Here is a 21,138-nt window from a genome sequence, read left to right on the forward strand (position 1 = left end):
TCTCTCCCTCTTCCGCTGCTGCTCTATTCACTGCTGTTCCCCAGCTCACATTCCAGTTCATGGAAACTGGAACTCCCACCCTCTTCAAGGTCACCAGACCACAACTCTACCTGGCTTCAAAATCCCCTGAAATCCTACCTAGGAGAAGCAACGTGGCCGAGTGGAAAGAGCATGCCCCTGGAAGCCATAGGATTTGAGTTCTAAGAAGTCACTTTCCTTCTTTGTGCCTCAGTATTTTCATCTGTAGAAGGGGGATTCAATATCTGTTCTCCTTCCTACATAGACTGTCAGGTCCATGTGGGACAGGGACTGTGTCTGACTTTAGCACCTTATATCTACCCCAGCCCTTCGTTCAGGGCTTGGCATAAGGCAATGGTTTAAAAAATACTGCCATTATTATTGTTACTACTACTATCACCTCCTCCAGGAAGCCCTCCCTGCTCGACCACCACCACTCCAGGTCATACCATCCCAACATCCAACTTATACGTATAAACATGGAGTCTTTTTTTAGCGCTCTGTATACAAGCACATCCCATGCCACAACTCTCTAATCCCGTCTCTGCCACGTGCCTGCTGTGTGACCTTGAGCAAGTCACTCAACTTCTCTGTGACTCAGTTACCTCATCTGTAAAATGGGGATTAAGATTAAGATTCTGAGCCCCATGTGGAACAGGGACTGCACCCAACCTGATTTGCTTGTATCCACCTCATCGTTTAGAACAGTGCCTGGCACATAGTAAGTGCTTAACAAATGCTACAATCATTATTATTATTAAATTACAACTGGGTTACGCTCCTTAAAAGTACGATTACATAAAGAATGGATGTATCACAGGGTGTGGTTAATGATACACACACGTTATAAATTGGGATCCATTCTCCGACCACAAGGAAAATAATATGAAGTTGCTTTCTATGTTCTATACTGTATGGGAAGTGTTACTAAACCACCGCTGAATCTTTGTTACAGTAATTTAAAGCCTATCATTACAATTTTAAATTAAACAAGGAGCTGTCATTCGATTAGGCACCTTCGCAGGAGGCTGCACTTGTTCTGACTTTGAGGGTGGGTTTTTAACTTCAATGAAGAATTTGTGTCATTTAGGTTGAATGGCAGCTGCCTTCTTTCCTTATTAAAGACAGAGGGGGATTTACCCATCCACTGCCAATAACAGTAACAATTATGGTATTTGTTACCCACTTACTAGGTGCCAGGCACTGTACTAAACACTGGGGTGGATACAAGCAAATCGTGTTGGACATATTCCGTCCCACATGGGGCTCACAGTCTCAATCCCCATTTTACAGATGAGGTAACTGAGACATATTGAAGTGACTTTCCCAAGGTCACACAGCAGACAAGTTGTGGAGCTGGGATTAGAACCTAGGTCCTCTGTTTCCCAGGCCCGTAGAAAAGGGGGGGGGCGTTGACTTGTAGAAGATAGGAGGTGAGAGGGTGCCAGTGGCGGGGGGCAGGGAGGGGGGCTTCAGCCCCTGGCAGTAGGGCCTTGGTCCAGGGCAAGAATCAAAACCCCCATCTGGATGGCCCTGCCCCTAGGCAGGCCAGAAAATTCAATTCATCAATTCATCAGCAATTGATTCACCGATGGCATCTGTGGGTTCTCGTGAGGGAAGGTACCAGCTGAACAACAACGTGGTCTAATAGAAAGAGCTCAGGCCTGGGAGTCAGAAGACCCGGGTTGTAATCCCAGCTCCACCACTTGTGTCCACCACCACTACCCTCTCCCCACACCGTTTTTTATATTTGTTAAGTGCTTACTATGTGCCACATGGAGTTCACAGTCTTAATCCCCATTTTACAGATGCGGTAACTTGCTGTGTGACCTTGGGCAAGTCACTATCTTCTCTGTGCCTCAATTTCCTCAACTGGAAAATGGGGATTAAATACCTGTTCTCCCTCCTATTTAGACTGTGAGTTGACACGTCAGGGACTATACGCGACCTGATTAACCTGTATGTGCCCCAGTGCTTAGAACAGTACTTGATTCATAATAAGTGCTTAACAAATACCATAAAAAAATTTCCAAAAAGGAATTGTGTCTACTTAGTAAAAAGCACTCTCCCTAATGCTTAGTACAGTGCTGTACGTGTAGTAAGTGATCAAAACATAACACTTACTGCTTGCTTGATGCCTCTTGTGTTTGGTTCCCTACCCTTCAGCCTCCAACCCCTGGTTCCCATCCTTTCTCCAGCTCAGACCTCCCTCTGTCTTCAAATCTGTCAGATCACAGCTCTACAAGCAGTGTGGACAGAGCACGGGCCTGGGAATCAGACGGCCCTGAGTTCTAATCCCAGCTCTGCCACTAGTCTGCTGTGTGACCTTGGGCAAGTCACTTCACTTCTCTGGGCCTCAGTTACCTCATCTGTAAAGTGGGGATTATGTGAGCGCTATGTGGGATAATGTATGTGTCTAACCTGATTTGCATGTAACTTCCCCAGCATTTAATACAGTGGCTGGCACAGAGTAACCACTTAACAAATCAACAAAGAAAAAAAATAGAGCAGCTAACTCAGTTCTTCCCACCCAAACGAGAGGGCTTGGCAGCCAGGAAACCCTCTGGCTCTGCAGCTCAGCTCCCTTGAAACTCCTCCCCCTTTCCCCCTTCCCCCTCTCTCCCTCCTCATCTTACACACCGACTGACGCAGTTACAAGAATTCCCGGCGTCAGCTGGAACAGCACCTCCCGGGGAATGTGGGGAGTTGCCCACACATCCTGAATGCTCCCGGGGAACCCGCCTCCTCAACCAAAAAACCCACGCAAACTTGGAGTGGCCCCCAGGGCCATCACAAGTGGGGACTCCAACCTCCATCCCAACCTCTCTCACACCATACATGCAGGAGAAGGTCAGGGGTGAGAGACACCTGAGGCAGCCCAGTCTTCACCCCCTTGATCAATCACTTTGAACTTTTGAGGGTCTCAGATTCCCATCTGTAAAATTATTTATTATTATTACTGTTACAGTGGAGTTGAAGGCAAATGGGAGCACCATCCCTGGTCCATGAGCAGGCCTCTTTCTCCTTCTCCTCCCACTTCTTCTCCCCAAGAGAAGATAGCAGGAAGGCAGGGAGGAGAGGAAAGTACTATGTGCCCTCAAAAGGGCAAGGTCCAGCACCAGTAGTCCCCCTCCCCGTCCCCACTCTGCAGCCTCAAGGGGCTTCAGTGGTCCAGGCAGGCTGTGGGAGGGTGAAGGGCAAAGTCTGAAGGCCAGCTACCAGCCCCCGGGGTGCCAACTGACAGCCGGATGGCTTCCTCGTGGCCACAATCTCAGCAAAAACAGACTCTGTTGCTCTGACTCCTATATCCCGCTCTTCGGCCCTCTCCGCTGAATGCTGACCAGAAGCACCCCCGAGCACTGGCCGGCTGACGATCATATCCTGTCAGCACCGCCGGCAAATTCCGGGAACGCCTTCAAAACCTGACCTTTGAGGCTGCTCAGGACAGAAACGGCTCCGGCTTGAATCCAGTAATGCACTTTGGGCCACCGTTTCATCCTTGGACTGGGCTCCTCCTCTGCCTCCCACCTCCTTAACTGTGGGTGACCCTCAAGATTAAGTTCTGGGTCCTCTTCTATTCTCCATCAATAGCCGCTCCCCTGGAGAACTCCTTCGCTCCCATGGATTCAACTACCACCTCTTTGCTGATGATGCCCAAATCAACATCTCCAGCCCTGATCTCTCTTCCTTTCTGCAGTCTCACATTTCTTCCGGCCTTCAAGACATCTCTATTTGACTGTCCTCCCGTCACCTCACCCAAATCCTGTCCTCCTCGTGACTCTCCCATCACTGCAGACGGCACCACCATCCTTCCTGCCACAAACCCGTAACCTTGGCGTTATCCTTGACTTTTGTCTTTCATTCAACCCACACATTCAGTCCATCACTAAATCCTGAATGTTTGACCTTCACAACGTCACTGAAATCTGCCCTTTCCTCTCTATCCAAACTGTTATCACACAATCCAATCGCTTATCCTACCTAGCTTTGATAACTGTATCAGCCTCCTTGCTGACCTCTCAGCCTCCTGCCTCTCCCCATTCCAGTCCATACTTCACTCTGCTACCCAGATCATTTTTCTACAAAATGTTCAGGTCACTTTTCCCCTCTTCTCAAGAACCTCTAGTGGTTGTCCATCCACCTCCGCATCAAATAAACACTCCTCACCATTGGCTTTAAAGCACTCTATCACCTTGCCCCCTCCTACCTCACCTCTCCTACTACAACCTAGCCTGCACACTTCACTCCTTTAATGCTAACCTTCTCACTGAACCTCGAGCTCGTCTATCTCGCTGTCAGCCTCTCGCCCACGTCCTGCCTCTGGCCTGGAACACCCTCCTTCCTCAAGTCTGACAGACGATTCCCCTTTCCCTCTTCAAAGCCTTATTGGAGGCACATCTCCTCCAAGAGGCCTTCCCTGACAGCCCTTCTTTCCTCTTCTCCCTCTCCCTTCTGCATCACCCTGACTTGCTCCCTTCATTCACCCTCACTCCCAGCCCCACAGCACTTATGTACATATCTGTAATCTATTTATTCATATTGATGTCTTTCTCAATAAATACTATCAACCCACAGGAGGCTGAAGTATGGTGAATTTCCTGCTTTTTTAGGGTTTTTTTCTCCCTATAACCATGGGAAGTAAGGTTCCTCAGTACCACTCCTAGAGTTGGAGGGCAGTGAGGCAGGAAGCAGAGGAAGCCAACTTTGGCTGTTCTCCGCATGCCTGGATGACGAGCTTCGGGGTCTGAAGATACCCTGACTCAGAGCCCTGCTCTGAACCACTGCTTGGAGCTGAGAGGGTCCCCTCTCATGCTGGGCCCACTCCTCCTTGCCTTTCCCTCCCACCTCTGCCGGTCTCCTTTCAGCAGCTTTCTCAGGCTCGGCCTCTCGGCAAGCAACACTAACCTGGAAAAAGCGACATCCCTCGCACGGAGAAAAGACTCAAAATGACTCGAAATCACCTGTATGTTTAGAGGCTTTGGGTCATTTCCCGCCGATTACTAGTTTGACTTCTTACACAGACCACCGTTATTCTTGATATGAAAGTTCTCACACACAGACCCATCAAGGAAAATTCAAGGCAGACAAGGAGCCAGGCCCTTTTGAGAAAAGCAGCAGCCTGAGCTTGGTTCACTGTTCCTTATCTCCCTTCTCTCTCTATCTCACTTCTACAACTGGATACACTCCTCCCCATGTCCGCTGGCCTTCCTGGTTCTCCCCTGCCCTCCACCGCCAGCAACACCCGTGGCTGAACCAGGTCTGGGGCTCCAGCCCTTTCTCCGAAAGGGTCAGAAAGACTTAAGGGCTGGGGGGGGGGGGGGCGCCTGGTGTCCCTGCAGGACAGTAGTTCCCTGGGTCCTCTGCAGTTTCCCTCTCCCACTTCTCTTTAGGCCCAACCCAAGCTCCTGGGAGTCCCGGCGATGGCAATACGCCCAGTTAAGGCTGCTCAGTTGGACTTTGGGCTGGTGTGACTCTCTGACTCTTCTGACTCAAGGATACTCAATGACACATACTACATCTATTCCATTGCTTAGTACGATGCGTGGTACACAGTAAACACTTAACATCTTTCCCTCTAGACTTTAAGCTCGTTGTGGGCAGGGAATGTCTGTTTATTGTTATACTGTACTGTCCCCAGGCATTTAGTATAGTGCTCTGCACAGTAAACACTCAATAAATACGACTGAATGAATTCACCACAATGATTAATATTGGTCATGTTTATTGAGCACTTACTGATCGCAGAACACTGTACTAAGCACTTGGGAAGAATACAATATGTGGTACAATATAACAATGTAATAAACACATTCCCTGTCCACAACGAGTTTACAGACTAGAGAACTAGCTTACAGAATAGAGGAGTGCTACCAGGAGTGGGATTTGAACCCATGCCTCCAGGGGAGACTTCAACCTGAATGTAGTGCCTTAGACCACTCGGCCATCCAAACTGTGGGCTGGGGGGGAGGGGCCACGCAGAGCTCTCGCTGTGAGCTTCCAGTCTCGCACCTGCTGCACCTCTTGGTCCCTCAGCTCAGGCTGGGGTGGCGACTGAGGTGGATGGGAGGCCCCATCAATCCCACCTCCACAGCTCTCCGCTATCTGGAGCTATCAAGATGTGTTTGAGATGAGGTGTGATGGACCCAGAAACAATGGGGAGATGGAGAGGGAGATGGATAAGGGAGAAGCTGTGCAGCCTAGTGGAGAGCGCACAGGACTGGGCGTCAGGACATCTGAGCCCTAATCCCAGCTCCTCCACTTTCCAGCTGTGTCTCTTAACTTCTCTGTGCCTCACATTCCTCCTCTGTAAAATGAGGATTAAACATCTGTTCTCCCTCCCCGTTAGACTATGAGCCTCATGTGGGCCACAAACAGGCATAGCATCTGAGCTGATGGTATGGTATCTATCTCAGTGGTTAACTCGGTGCTAGATACCTAGTAAACACCCGACAAAACCACCACAGTTATGGTGATTAGGGGATGGAAGGAAAGAAAGGAGGAGCAGGAATCCACTCTCAGAAGAAAATGGGGCAGAGCAGAATACCATAGATGCTGGTCAAGTAAAGCGGTAAAAAGATGAGTGATGCCTTAGTGGTGGTGTGAGGCTTAGAACGAGAAACTTTGTGTGGCCACTAAGGAAGGAAGGAAAAACTACAATGGGCTGTTAAGTCCCGATTCTTCTGCGCAAGACCTTGTTTGGCCACAGAGGAATCTCAGGCAGGAAGTGGGGGAAAACTCGAAGAATGGATGGAGTCTTTCCAGGTTGAACAAAGCTGGGAAGAGGGAGGGACCCAAAGGCAGAGATTTCACTGACAGAGGGGTTTGGTGGGGAAAGGAGAGCTGAAATACTTAAGGAGTTTGAAGGGCAAATTATCCACACAGTTAAAGATCACTCTCTGCAGTATCTGGATTTTTTTGAGGCTAGGATATCCTTTTTTAGTTTTATCTGGATGATTTGCTTGTATAGAAATGCCCCTAGGACATCCTGCATCAGAAGGGATTGTATCTGGTATCTACCCCAGGGCTTATTACAATGCTTGGCACAGAGTAAGTGCTTAACAAATACCACTATTATTATTATTATTTTTTTCTGGGTTAGCAGAGAGGTCAAGAACAGCCAAGTGGGGCAATCGAAGCTGGGGGAGAGAAATGCCAGCCATGTGCCGCCCTTGCCATACAAGCTGCTCAGGGTTCTCTGGCCCCAATGGCTCTTATAGGCTCCACGATGGGCTGCTAGGTTGAGGCCTCTGGGAAGCCAGTGTGTACGGCAGGGGCAACTCTTTAGTGTCAGTTCACTCAATCAAACAGTATGGTACTGAGCAGTAGGGAGGGCACAACAGAGTTGGTTGACATGATTCCTGCCTTCTAGGAGCTAAAATGCTCGGGTATGGATTCCCCCATTTTTCTGCCTTTCCTTCCCTTCAGAGACTTGGGTTCCTGGCCCTGCCCTCTTGGAGGCCTGACATAGTTTTGGCACCTGAAAGTACAGTTGCTTGCCCTTTCTATCCCCGATCTTTGTTCACTCCTTAGAGTCACTAGGGCATCTGTCTCTGATCTAGCCTTCGGTTTAAATGTATTTCATTCGAATGGCCCATGGAAGGTGGCTATATTGCTGCTTGTGGACAAAGTAGCACAACCCAGACCCCACAGAATAATGCCGAGAAATGCAAGGTCAGGTTGTTTCCCCACTCTTTGTGCTAATGGGTTTGCCCAGGCATTTCAAAGGATTTCACCCTTGCCCTGACCGATTTCCAAAGGGCAGTGATTGAAACACAGAAAGGTCCTTGGTTGCGGACAGAAAAGACAAAGCTTATCAGACTTTAACTAGGGGGACTCTGATTCCTCTTCTGCAAAATAGTGTAAATGTGGGTTGAAGAGATTATTTCTGTTGCTTTCCAGGACCTTGGCAATTCTGTATTCGAGTCTACAAGAGATGATATGGAGGAAATGTCCGTTAAAGTCCTGGCATCCCGAGGGGTCCTTACAAGTCCCAGAATGCCGAGAGACCTAACCTGACCAACAACTGAGCATGCTCCAGCCTGGGAGCAGGTGTCCAATCACTTCAACAGAGGACAAGATCAGCTGGTAGGTTGATCAATCTAGGCAGTACAACCCCAATTCTAGGACATTTATCTATCGTCTGCTTTTAGAAACTTGCCCAGCAAAATAGGTACTAACTCCTTGCCTGCTGACTTTAAGTTCAATTCCCCCAAGCTTGGATAGGTGAGAAAATTCAGCTCTGAGAGTCGCCTGGGTCAAGGGGTCACGAATACACCAAAATCACCACTGGATTCTAGTGTGCCTCCCTTCAGCCCCACCTAACCCAATGGACCTCCACCCTCATGGGAGATGGGGAGTGGTCAGATGGCTGCCTTGTATCCTGCTAAAAGCTCACTGAAAGAGTGTGAAGTAATTAGGGTAGAAAACTCTGATAGCCTGAGGAACTCTGTGGCCAGAAACACACCCAAGACACACCCAAGCCCAACTGAAAGATCTCACCTCCAAGAACTGCCTCACTAGTAACATCTCCCTGTCAAAGTGAACTTGGAAATACACTTTTAAAAAAATGGTATTTGTTAAGCATTTTCTATGTGCCAGCCACTGAACTAAGCAATGGAGTAGATAGAAGAAAATGGGGTTGAACATTGCCTCTCCCCCACAAAGGGCTCAGAGTTGTTGGGATGGTGCTGTTTGCTAACTCAAAAAAACTCCCGTCTGACCAGCAAAAGGCTGAAAACAAAGTTTTCCACTTCCAGGAAAACTTCATTAGGTAAGAACAAGGTCAAGGTGACTTACCCAGAGGAAAGACTGCTTCCCGTATAAGTAAAATGCCAAACTATCGAGTTTTTCCCTGACCCTGACCGTTATTATGTAGAAAAGAAGCAATTGTCTTTACAAATTAGAATAGCAAGTTTAGTTAACAAGGGAACAGTGTGATCCTATGTAATTTTGTTGGTCAGAACATTTCAAAAAAAAACAATAACACGGCAGGGGAGGCTGTTCTGCATTTCTGGGGCCCAGTGACTGCCATTTCGATGGACTGTGAGGTGCTGCAGAGCACAAGGAGGTGGAAAGAAACCCTGGTGGGAAGAGTTTAGAAATCTCCAGTGGAGTGAAAGCACCTTGTAGGCAGGGAACATGTCCTTCTTTATCCTATACTTCCTGAGCACCTAATACAATGCACTAAGTGGGTGCTCAAAAAATACCCGAAACACCAATCAATGAGGTTAATCCACAAGTGAAACATCCATTCACCCACTTCCAGCTGGAACGATGAGGAGGCAGAAACAGGAGCCCACAACCAGTTGGCCTGCTGTTTGCTGCTCACTGCCCCTTCTGTCCCTCCCCTGCTGCCCACCCCATTGGGACTCTCATCATCCCCTCCCTAGCCTGGAAGGTGAGGAAGCATAGATCGCAATGCCCAGCCAACCCCTTACGCTAGACCCTGGACCCTGGGAGGAAGCCCCCACCCCACTCCATTAATTCTTCTTATTATTATGGTATTGGTTAAGCAATTACTATGTGCCAGGCATACTAAGTGCTGGAGTGAACACAAGAAAATTAGGTTGGACAAAGTCCCTGTCCCGCACAGGGCTCACAGACTTCACCCCCATTTTACAGATGAGGTAACAGAGGCACACAAGTGAAGTGACTTGCCCAAGGCCACACAGCAGACAAGTAGCAGAGGCGGAATTAAAACCCATGATCTTCTGACTCCCAGGCCTGTGTTCTATCCACTGTGCCATACTGCTTCATCCACTATGCCATGCTCCATCTTTCCCTTCTCCAACTGCTACTATTACTATATACCATTCTCAGACACTCTAGAATTGACAGTGTTCGTACGGTGCTACTTCCTCAGAAGCCCCACAAGGCCACACACCACTACCAGATATCAAAAAGGGCTTTGCTTTAGACTCGCAGGGGTGCTCTCTTCCTGCAGGTGTCCTACCTGTAGGATGCTTAGAAGCCCCTGGACCAAAGCAAAGCAGTTGAACCAAAAGGATTTTTCTCATGCTCCTCTTCACCAGCACCCTGATATTCTGGTGATAGAGCAATCCACACCCCTCTCTGGACCCATGAGAAGGTTCAGCACTCTGAAGAGAGGCCACTTCGCATTTGGCATGCTCCCTTGTGTCTGGAGTGTTCTTACCTGCACTGTCCGTGCTGCTTCTGCTGGACCCAGCCTTCCCCATCTTCTCACTGAGTAGAGAAAAAGGAACAGTCAGTCAGCCGCCTGGTCTCCAAGTGCCTCTTTGGCTTTATCACATCTACTACTTTAAGTGATGAGCAAAGGTTGGTGCTGCCATTAGAGAGTAAGGGGCGATTGGAACGGGCGCTATCACTGCCATCTCTGTGGCCGACGGGGTGTGGTTGGGGCGAATGGGTTCTTTGAAATTCCATCAGGGAAGGGTGGACAGGTGGGTGGGGAGCCGAGGAATCAATTTCTGTGACTTTCTGCAAACCCACATGCAGTGCAGGGCCCATTTCCCCCAACTTTAACCCTGACCAAGCGTGGCCAGAAAATCAAAAACGCAATTCAGAGGTAAGACAATCTTCCAATTGTAAAAATCACCACAAGCAAATTGGACTGAGCAGATGGATTACTTGGGATGATCACAGAGAAACAGATTTAATGATTTTATGTTGGTACTTTTGAATTTTCTTTTTACCTAGAAGCATCTTTGCTATTACTTGTATTTGGGCCTTTAAAAAGCGCAGACTGAACAAGACCAGTTAAACTGGCAATTTGTTTCTCCATGGCTTGCATCCTGTCTCTGTAAAACAAGAGAATCGTTTGTTAAAGCTATATTTACTTTTCCAACTCCGTTATTCTAGGTGAGTGACTGCCAGAAGATTATCCTGATACCCCCGGTCTGCCGAAAAGACCCCAGGACATGATTAGCCGACCCCTCACTACTGTGGTCTTTTCCATGCTTGCTTGGGTGGACAGACAAGACACAACCCCCTGATTGGGATAGAAAGCAGATTAGAAGAGTTTAGTTTTATCTAGTGATCTCACTGAAAAGGCACTTTCAAGATCAGCTCATGCCTCCGGAAAACTTAGGAAAACATCACCCATCCAAATAATGCCACGGGCATGTCATGTGTTTTTTCCCCTTGCTCTATTTCCCAGATTGGATTACTTGGGCTCTGCCTAAAAATGATATCTTAAGCTTCTAAAGTGTTCAATCTGCACCTGCATAAAGTCATAATCTTTTTGGAAGCGAGTGACGAGGAGGTGTCCGTCCTGCCTGAAGTGAGACTATGTGTTCTGCCAGAGGGAGATCTAAATAGAACAGATGCTCCTATTAAGAAAAAGTCACACTATAATTTAGCTCAGTATAAAAAATAAAAGGCAGTGAACAACCGAACTGATCACCCAAAAACTAATTCTTGCAGCCATACACCATCAATGGCAATCGTCCGCTCAAAAAAACAACCACCAAAAAACCAAAAAAACAGGCAAACAGATCTCATTTTTGGGTACTGAACTGCTTGGTCCAGAATAACTTTAGGTAGCGAATGCTTTATTTAGACTGTGAGTCCCATGTAGAACACCAGTACTTACTGCAGTGGTTGACACATACGAGTCATTAATAAATACCAATAGAGGGTCATGCTTTTTCTGCAGTTGACCAGAGCGGGGTGAGTTTCCCCAATGCAGTCTCCATTGGTAGATATTTATCGGATTTTTTTTATTAGGAAAAATATTCCTGTTTCATACCCAGGTTGTACTCCTCACAAAGTATAGATGCCAATTCAAGTTTGGGAAAAGGCCTGAGATACACACTCCAGCTCCAAACAAATTCCTAATTGGCAACTCAAATCAACTGCTCTGTTGACAAGAGAAGAGGAACCTGTTCCCGGAAACACCATCCTAAGATTCTCTGCTCAGGCAAATCTACCTGGCTTACAGCCTTTGGGGATGGAGCGGGTGTCAAGCTCTCTGAATTTCTGGTTGGCCCATGACAATGTGACCCCAGGAGGTTGAAACTTCCTCTCCTGATCTTATGCTCCATGCCTACCATGCAGTGTTTTCCTCTGGCTGCAAAATGATGCCTGCCGGGGGCTTCATGACTTTCAAAAATAAAATATCAGGGTGGCTGCTTCTAAGCAAATTATTCCCCTTTAAAACCAGGGCTCTCTATTCAAGCAAGTAGAGAGCCTGCCCCACTCTCTTGGTAAAAGTATGGAAATTTTTTTGGAAGGATGGCCTTGCCGAATAGTCAATTTAAAATTATTCAATTCACTTTGGCAAAAAAAATATTCTTCACTTCAGTGGCTGATACTGCACTGCTGTTATTCATGGAATAGGAGTGGAAAGAAAAATATGTGGACTTGGGTCTCCTCTGATTCGTTTTCTAAGTTTTCCCAGAAACACCAGTGCATCTTAAACAAACAGTAGTTAGAAAGGTTTTTTGTTATCATACCTGGACTCTGAGGGCTTGGGTCCTCACTGGCATATAGTGGTCCATGTTAAAAAGAAAAATTAGTAAGAAATTCAACTAAAAGCAGATTAGTATATAGGTTAGGATCCAGAGTTCCGCACATTCATGCACTCACAGGGCACCTCCAGAATATGGTATGGGGATGGGGGAGTCCAACGGCCCACAAGGTAATTCTGGTAACCAGACACGGGCTCCTGGCTCTGAGCCAAGCGCCTTCAGAAGGGACCTGGCCCATCTCTGGGAGAAGCTGATGTCAGCCGGGTTTCATCCCCAGGCAGGGCAGTGAGTTAACTGCCTCCCTGCCCGACCCCATCCCTCACCATATCCCCTCGGCACCCCAAAGCTCAAAAGGCAATTGAATGCCACAAGCTATTTTGGAGGGAGACACGGAATCAATCAAGCAATCAATCATTATAATTTCTGGAGGACCTACTGTGTGAGAAGCACTTTGGAAAGAAAGATGGAGTCAGTAGGCCCGTTTCCTACCCTCAAGCAGCCTACAGTCATGTAACTGGGCCCCTGGCTCTTGTTTGAGATATTCCTCTCAGCCTCACCTAGTCTAGCTCCCCAATCTTTCCCCAGAGATCAGTCTGCTGGCCCCTTAAAGTCAACTGCCAATGTCCAACTGAAAGTTGACAGGAGGTTAACACGAAAGATGGGTGGAGTCACTAAGCCTTCTGGCACTACACTCATACAGTGAGAAAGAATGGGAAACTATCGCCAAAAGAAGGTGAGTGGTAGACAAAGAAAAGCTTCACCAGAGCAATAATTATCTGACTGTTGGAACGCAGAAAGCAGCAAGTTCTGCCCTGGTGGAGGAATGCCCCTGCAGAGACTGAGGTACCTTTCAGGCTTGATTCCCTTACATGGCTCAGCAGAGGTTTGATTCTTTTATGGAAAAACAAACAGCCCTTCACCCGCTCTGCATTTCAGCAGGTTCTCCCCAGTCTTCTGACCAGGCACACGACACATTTCTGTAAGCCATCTGAAGTACCCCTGTTGTTCAGAGTCCCGAAGTCATCAGAGGGAAGGAACCAGGCAGTGAGCCTGGATTTGCTTAGAGCCCGTCTCTCATTCCTCCAACAGCCCCTGGGGCCCTTCCACGTAGTCCATGCTATTCCCTACCCAAGGACAAGCTCGGTCCGAGACTCAAAGTTCCCCAAATCCCCCCACAATCAAACAGAGCTAGTGCAGTGGCCTGCTGTCCCAGCATGGTGGGAGAAACTGACTCCTGGAATGGTTTTATTGTAATTTGGCCCAGGAAGGTTGCAAAATGCCAATCTGGGCTTGGATAGACAAGGCTGGCTGGATGATTCCTGACTTCTGGTGGACTTCCAGGTTGGTCCAGGCGCACTGACAGACAATAGCCAGGAGATCTGCGATTTCTTTCTAACCTCCTCAACCAACCTGCTGGACTCCTGGAGATGACTTCGAAGTCACCCAGAGTACTGGTGGATTGAGGCCATAGCGGTGGGTGGAATGGCCTGAAACGCAGCCAGAAACTGAGGCAGGTGAATTGACATTAGGTTCTGTAGCTGATGGTAGAGAAACAGTGTGGTAGTGGATAGAGCCTGGGCCTGGAAGTTAGAAGGACCTGGGTTCTACTCCTGGCTCTACCACTTGTCTGCTGTGTGACCTTAGGCAAGTCATTTCATTTCTCTGTGCCTCAGTTACCTCATCTATAAAATAGGGATTAAGACTGTGAGTCCCATGTGGGACACGGAATGTGTCCAACCTGATTACCTTCTATCGACCCCAGCGTTTAGAAAAGTCCCTGGCACATAATAATAAAAATAATAATGTTGGTATTTGTTAAGTGCTTACTATGAGCAGAGCACTGCTCAAAGCGCTGGGGTAGATACAGGGTAATCAGGTTGTCCCACATGAGGCTCACAGTTAATCCCCATTTTACAGATGAGGTAACTGAGGCACAGAGAAGCTAAATGACTTGCCCACAGTCACACAGCTGTCAAGTGGCAGAGCCAGTATTTGAACCCATGACCTCTGACTCCCAAGCCCGGGGTCTTTCCACTGAGCCACGCTGCTTCTCATGCTACTAAGCGCTTAACAAATACCATTAAAAAAAAAAGCTATGTTGCATATGTCCAAAATATTTGGGCTTGACTGCACAGTACAATGCCAGGTACCATCAGCTATGCCCAAAAGGCCATCGGGTTTAAGATTTAGAGCAATCGGTCTCAATCAACAGAATTAGTCACGACAAACGAATATTGCACTGTGCTTCTACCCTTATCCCTCGTCCACTAGGATGGTTCAAAGCAAAGGCCAGAGATGGTGGGGGAAGGAGTCTGTGGATTGCAGAAAGTGGCAAGCTATGAATAACTGTGGTATTTGTTAAATGCTTACTATGTTCCAAGCATTGTAGTAAGCACTGGGATGAATACAAGATCTTCTGGTCAGATATAGATCCTGTCCCACATAGGGCTTCACAACCTAACTAGGAGGGAAAGAAATATAGAAATCCCATTTTGCAGATGAGGAAACTGAAGTACAGTCACACAGCAAGGATCCAGGATTAGAACCTGGATCCTTGGTCTCCCAGGCCCATTCTCTTTCAACTAGGAACTACGGTTTCCCTCTCTGATTTGGGAGAGTTGGGAAATGGGTGGGGCTGGGATGGGGGAAGCCACTTTAGGAATAGCAGCCATCACCTTATGAGGCAGCAGTAAGGCAGCACAGATCAATCCTTCTGTGCCCATGAGGTTGAAGGGAGCATCAGCCACACCCTGGTCTTGTCAGTCACCCTCGGTTACGGAGAGAAATCATAGCTAATATCATCTCCGGAACCCAGCCCCATAGTCAGTCATATTTACTGAACGCTTACTGTGTGCAGAGCACCGTACTAAGTGCTAAAGAGCGTACAATATAATAACAAACAGACACATTCCCTGTCCATTGCCTGATGAAGCTAGGAAAAACTGCATCCATTCTTTAGAGGATAGCCAGAAAAAAGAAGGCTTCATGTTTCAAACCTAGCCCTTGGGAATTTTCCCCCTTCCATCTTTGGCTGTTCAAGATGGAGAAGCTTGCCTCAGTGTGGCTACTGATGGAGGGGGCCAGGCACAGGGTTGGACACCTTGGCTTCATATCAGGCCTCAGTTTCCCCCTATGCAGCATGAGATAAATAAAACCCTTCTCAGTCTAATTATGTTCTGAGTTTACATTTGACTGTGGGGTTTGTTTCCACACAGGAGGTCAAAGTGATGCAATTATGCTACCTCTGGGAGTTGGGGAAGAAGTACACTCAGAGGGGACACTAACGGCCAGTAACAAAGGGCCCTGGAAAACTACCTCAGAATCAACCGTTTGGGGACTTTTGGTGGGTGTGGAATAATAACCCTACATGGGTAATGTTGAATATGTGAATCTACTTCTAGTTGTTCAGAGAAGAAGCACTCTATCATTTCAAACATTATTTATTATTCCTCACAGTGCTTAGCATCCTGTGAGCAACAGGACTTAAAAACTCAATAAAAATACAGCAAGGGCTGCAGATCCTGGCACCTCCCTGCCAATGGCAGGTGGAGACTAATCGCAGCAGTAAAATATGCGGTAATAAAATATAATTTGGAGGACACACCATAATGTAAAAAAACTTTTTTTTTAACCTCCCTCTTAGCCCCCTCCCCCACCACTTAATCATCGAAGTATTTCTGGTTTGGGGATTCATCCGAAGTAGATTATCTGATTTAGGAATTCATAAATAAGATTGTCTTTCCATTTCATGGTTGGTAATCTGGAAACAATTTTATGGTTTAACTAAATCACAGCCTCTCAAAGATGGTGCTGTGAAATGTTATGAGATATGTTTCGGTGCGAAAGGAGGAAGAAAAAGGCAGAGTAGGGAGGAGAGATCAGATTCTGCTCCACCATATTATTACAGTGATAATCTTAGATGTTAATCGCATTGAATAAGAAACTAAAAAGGACCCTCCCTTTACCTGAAGGTAATGCATGATTGTTACAACTGCTGCTGTTGCTACAATGGTTTAAAAAATGATTCTGTCCACATATCTAGGAGAATAATATGAGCAAGGAGACACTTGCTTTCCCTAAATTGAGTTGTGGCTTCCCTCTGCAGCTCCAAGCGAGGCAATGAGTCTGCCCAAAGCCACAGCACCCACTCTCACCCAAACCATTAGGACACATACATACACATATGCATGCACGCGCACACACACACACACACACTTGTGCCCCTCTAAGGAGAGGGAAATGGGCTACTGACCATCTCTCATAGGACAGGAAAAGAGTGGGGGCTAATGGCTGGTCCCCCAGCACCTCTCCGTTGGAAAAACAGCAAACAGTCAAACTCAATGCTGTCTAGAAATCTTCCTCCAATCCCTCAGCACACAAACCAGGCAGAGAGAAAGAGAGAGAGAGGACGGGAAAGGGAACAGAGTGGAAGGGGAAGAGATCGGGGAGGGGGAGAGGGGAAAAGAGAGAGGAATGAGGGTGAGAGAGGTAGAGAGAGAGAGAGACGGACAGAGATGGAAGAGAATTGAAAAGTGATTGGCCATGGCCTCATTCCCACCACTGTGACATCTGTCATTTTCCCAGCCATACTATGTGGGCCATTCCCTAATTAAGGCCATGTGATGTCTTAAGAGCTTAAGACCACACGCCTGTCCATTACTGGGTCAGAGCACGTTCCTCCCAGCCCAAAGTTCTGTCTCCAGCAGATACATCAGGGGGTGCCAGCTGCCCTCCCGGATAGCCGTCATCCAAAGCAATCCTCCCTCACTCATCCTGCTGCCTGGGAAACTCATGGAGCGGACTTACAAACCACATGAGCCTGGTTCCAAGGGCACATCCCGATAACCAGCTGCCACCTCAGACTAGAATGCTTCAATGGCCTCCAGCAGAACTGGAAGGCAGGGAGACTGGACCCATCCCACAGGCTTGACAAGGCTGAAGCTCAGGGAGCCGCCAATCCGGGCGAGCACCAGGCCGCGGCAGAGCTGGATCGCAAGTCACCTGTCTCGGTTCCTGCCACCGCAGAGCCTCCTGACTAAATCTGGGTCTTTCTCTGCCCCTCTGCTGTCCAAACGATCCCATTCCCTCCGCAAAGAAAGAGAGTGGAAGGGGGAGATGGAAGCTTCCGCCCATCATCCCCAGGCTTAAATTCTGCTCTTGCTCCTGCTCCAAGGAAACCGCAGCCATCATGGCCAATGGCCTGTTTTGGCCTGTGCGGGAAGCCAGGCTTCTGAATGCATTATCTGTGGCTCAGGACCAGCCCCATCTCCCTGCTCACGCTTCGAGCTCCCCGCGGGTCAGGAAAGTCAAACCCAAGCAGTCCCCGGTGGGTTGAACCGTGATTGGGAATTGATGCTGGGCTCCGGCTCTCGTCCAATCAATCGGTGTTATTTAATGAGTGCTTACTGCGTACGGAGGACTGTACCCAATGCTAGCTGGCCTTAACCTTCAGAGTCCAGCCTTCCCTTGCCTGTTTTGGGTAAAATTCAGGCCTCTTTTACCCAAAAGAAATGCCCTTAAAACCAACTCTTTCTTTCTGCTTAGATAATTTTTCTCTCTGTCCTCCTGGGATAGACTTCTAAAGATTTTCAAAACTGTTTCTGGGATACTGGCCCCAACATTTAGAGTTATCTCTAGAGCCTAAGTTTACCCTCTCAACTGAAAGCTTGTTGTGGGTAGGGAACATAGTTACCTCCAAAAAATGCTCCACCAAAAAAAAAAAAAAATTGTCAAAATGAATTTCAGTTCTTCTTAAAGTGAGGAAATGAGGTTATGGGATTAAGGACTGGCCCAGGCTCCTTCTATGCCAGTGACTATCACACCGATCCCTCTCCACGGTTCCACATCTCACTTTCAAATAAACCAGATGGCAGAGATAGTGCAAGGCTGGGTTGAGTTCTGGAGTGGGTATTTTGTGGTCGGAGTCAATGGGCCACTGGAAACGGAAACACAACCCAGTACCTGTGCTCCACTCAGGACTTTATTTGGACCTGGAGGCCTGTTAATCAGACAGGACACCAACTGTTTCCAGCTAATGTCCTGGCTGGTTATTTACTATGCCGGACCAGCACTTTCCCCTCATTCTGATTCCATCTTCTCTTGCGGCACAAATGTTGAGCGCCAGACTGTGATCTCAGAGAAAGTTTATTGGACCTTGGAAAAGTGAATTTTACTAGGGGAAAAATGTGCCTTACACTTTAGGGGGCATTTCAATCCAATGGTCATTTGGGAATAATCCCCCAAATCTCTTTGAAATACGGATCTTAAATCTCTGGTGGAATTCTAATGAAAATGCTTTAAGCTAAGCAACTCCAACTATAAATAGCCTGGCTTCACATAAACGTCCTGGAATTGTAAAACATTTAAGTGCTGCCTCTTATACCATGAGCATAAATAATGATGAGGTCTAATGAAGTGGTTTGAAGAAGGATTGGCAGGGGGTGGGGGTGTACTGGGAGAGCTGCTTTGGCTGAGGGTAGGCAGCACTTTGCCTGTCTCAGCAACTTGAAGGAAGAGCTCTGAGTCACCCCATCAAGGTATCCGAAACCAACTTCAGTCCACTTACGCAGTGAGAGACGATGTGGTCAGTCATAAATAATTCCCTTCTTTGGGCCTCAGCCTTTAGTCTTACTGTCTTTCAACTGAAAACAGCCCCTCACCCTCAAGTGGAATTTAATTCCACGTTACTGCGGCAGACCAGTGGCTGGGCTCTTGCCTGTGGGGGAGACGTCTAAAGCGATGCACATCTAGGAGAGACCTAGCTGCGTTATTTACTTGTTTATTTTTAAATTCTGTAGCTGACAGTTGAACAGACCTCTACATGGTATGATCCAGCAGTTTGAAAGGAGTACTCATGTCAAATGCTTCAGACCAAGAAAAAGACTTAAAAAGGATCGAGATGTAATTACTTTAGACCTACAAAACACTCTATCTTCAACTTAACAGGGCTGGTAAAGATTGTTTCCTATCAAAAACCAACAACCAAAAAAAACAAAAAAAAAAACCCCCAACAACCAAAAAAACCCCAAACAATTATCCTCAAAAGCTTCCTGAGGACAGATGGGTGATAATTAATTTCCCCTGCTTTTTAAAGACATTTAGAGATTGCATACCACAAAATAAGTACAAGCCCACTCAGCTCTGCTGAAACATGGGTTTTTGCTACAAGTATTGGCTGGAACATCGTTAGGGACGTCTAATAACGCAAGCCTGTTTAGATAGAGAGTGCTGTGCTGTTTGAAGAAATGCTTTGTGAGCATAACGTGAAAGAATAATGTATACATCTGTAATTTATTTTGTATTAATGTCTGTCTCCCCCTCTAAACTGTAAGCTCGTGCGGGCAGGGAACGTGCTCGTTTATTGCTACATTGTACTCTCCCAAGTGCTTAGTACAATGCTCTGCACACAGGAAGCACTCAATAAATACGAATGAATGCATGAATGAAGCACAATGGGTGAGTGCTACAGTGCAAGTTTTCCTGCACAGGGCACTGCAAGAATGTCATCTTGTTGTTAGAGAATTCTGGGTACATTCTGTTCTGCCTTAACCTTTTTTTTCTGGCATGGCCTTGTGGAAAGATCATGGGCCTCGGAATCAGGGGCCTGGCTTCGAAGAGTTTCAGCTCTGCCACTGCCCTGCTGTGTGACCTTGGGCAAGTCACTTTATCCCTCTGGGCCTCAGTTTCCTCATCTGTAAGATGGGGATACAACAGACTTACCGCTCCATGTGGGGCAGGAATAGGGGCCGATCTAACGACCTTGTATGTTTCTCTGCACTTAAAATATAGAAAGCGCTTAAAGAGTGTCATAATGTACATCTGTCCGGATTCCATGCCATCCAGTGCCAGAAGAAACAATTTTGTACACGTGGCAACAATCCCATGAGTGTGAGTTCTATCACAGGCACTTTCAGCTATGTGAGGTTTTTTTTTTAAGCACCGTATTCCACACATTACTGGAAAACTGATCATCAAAAAAATCACCTAAGGGAGAAAGGGCACCACTACTTATTCATTTTACCTTGGTTGTCTCAGTACGACACAACCACCGTAAAATGTCACTGGAGGGAGACTGAGGAACAGAAAGCCTTCCAAAGACTTGATCAATCAACCAATAGAATATATTAAGCGCTTACTGTGTGCAGAGCACTGTACTTGGGAGAGTACCTCACAAAAATATAACACATATTCCCTGCCCACAATGAGCTTTCGGTCTTGTGGGGGAGCCAAACATTAACCTAAATAAATAAATTACACGTATGTACATGGGTGTTGTGGGGCTGAGAGGGGAGATGAATAAAGAGAGCAAATCAGGGTGACACAGGAGGGAGTGGAAGCAAAGGAAATGAGGGCTTAGTCAAGGAAGGCCTCTTGGAGGAGATGTGCCTTCAATCAGGCTTTGACGGAGGGGAGAGTAATGATCTGTCAGATATGACGACGGAAGGCATTCCAGGCCAAAGGCAGGACATGGGTGACAGGTCAGAGATGAGATTGATGAGCTCGAGGTACAGTGCATACGTTGGCATTGGAGGAGCAAAGTACATGGGCTGGGTTGTAGTAGGAGGTCAGTGAGGTGAGGTAGGAGGGGGCAAGGTGACTGAGTGGCTTAAAGTCAATGATAAAGAGTTTCTGCTTAATGTGGAGGTGATTGGGCAACTACTAGAGGTTCCTG

General features: G+C 47.3%; 1 protein-coding gene across 18 annotated transcripts in view; it reads right to left on the bottom strand.

The window, feature by feature from the left end:
• KIAA1217 (KIAA1217 ortholog) overlaps window positions 1-21,138 on the bottom strand; it is a 280,750-nt gene that overhangs the window by 29,868 nt on the left and 229,744 nt on the right. For 13 of the 18 annotated variants that reach the window (XM_039913917.1, XM_029077820.2, XM_029077805.2 and 10 more), the window contains 2 exons: window positions 10,692-10,796; window positions 10,172-10,221 (listed from right to left, as the gene is read on the bottom strand). In XM_039913917.1, the coding sequence (XP_039769851.1) occupies window positions 10,172-10,221; window positions 10,692-10,796 (155 nt within the window). The remainder of the gene's footprint in view (window positions 1-10,171; window positions 10,222-10,691; window positions 10,797-21,138) is intronic. The other 5 variants (XM_029077819.2, XM_029077811.2, XM_029077812.2 and 2 more) reach the window with 1 other exon arrangement.

Source organism: Ornithorhynchus anatinus, chromosome 13, assembly GCF_004115215.2.
Source record: "Ornithorhynchus anatinus isolate Pmale09 chromosome 13, mOrnAna1.pri.v4, whole genome shotgun sequence".
NCBI classification, from domain to species: domain Eukaryota; kingdom Metazoa; phylum Chordata; class Mammalia; order Monotremata; family Ornithorhynchidae; genus Ornithorhynchus; species Ornithorhynchus anatinus.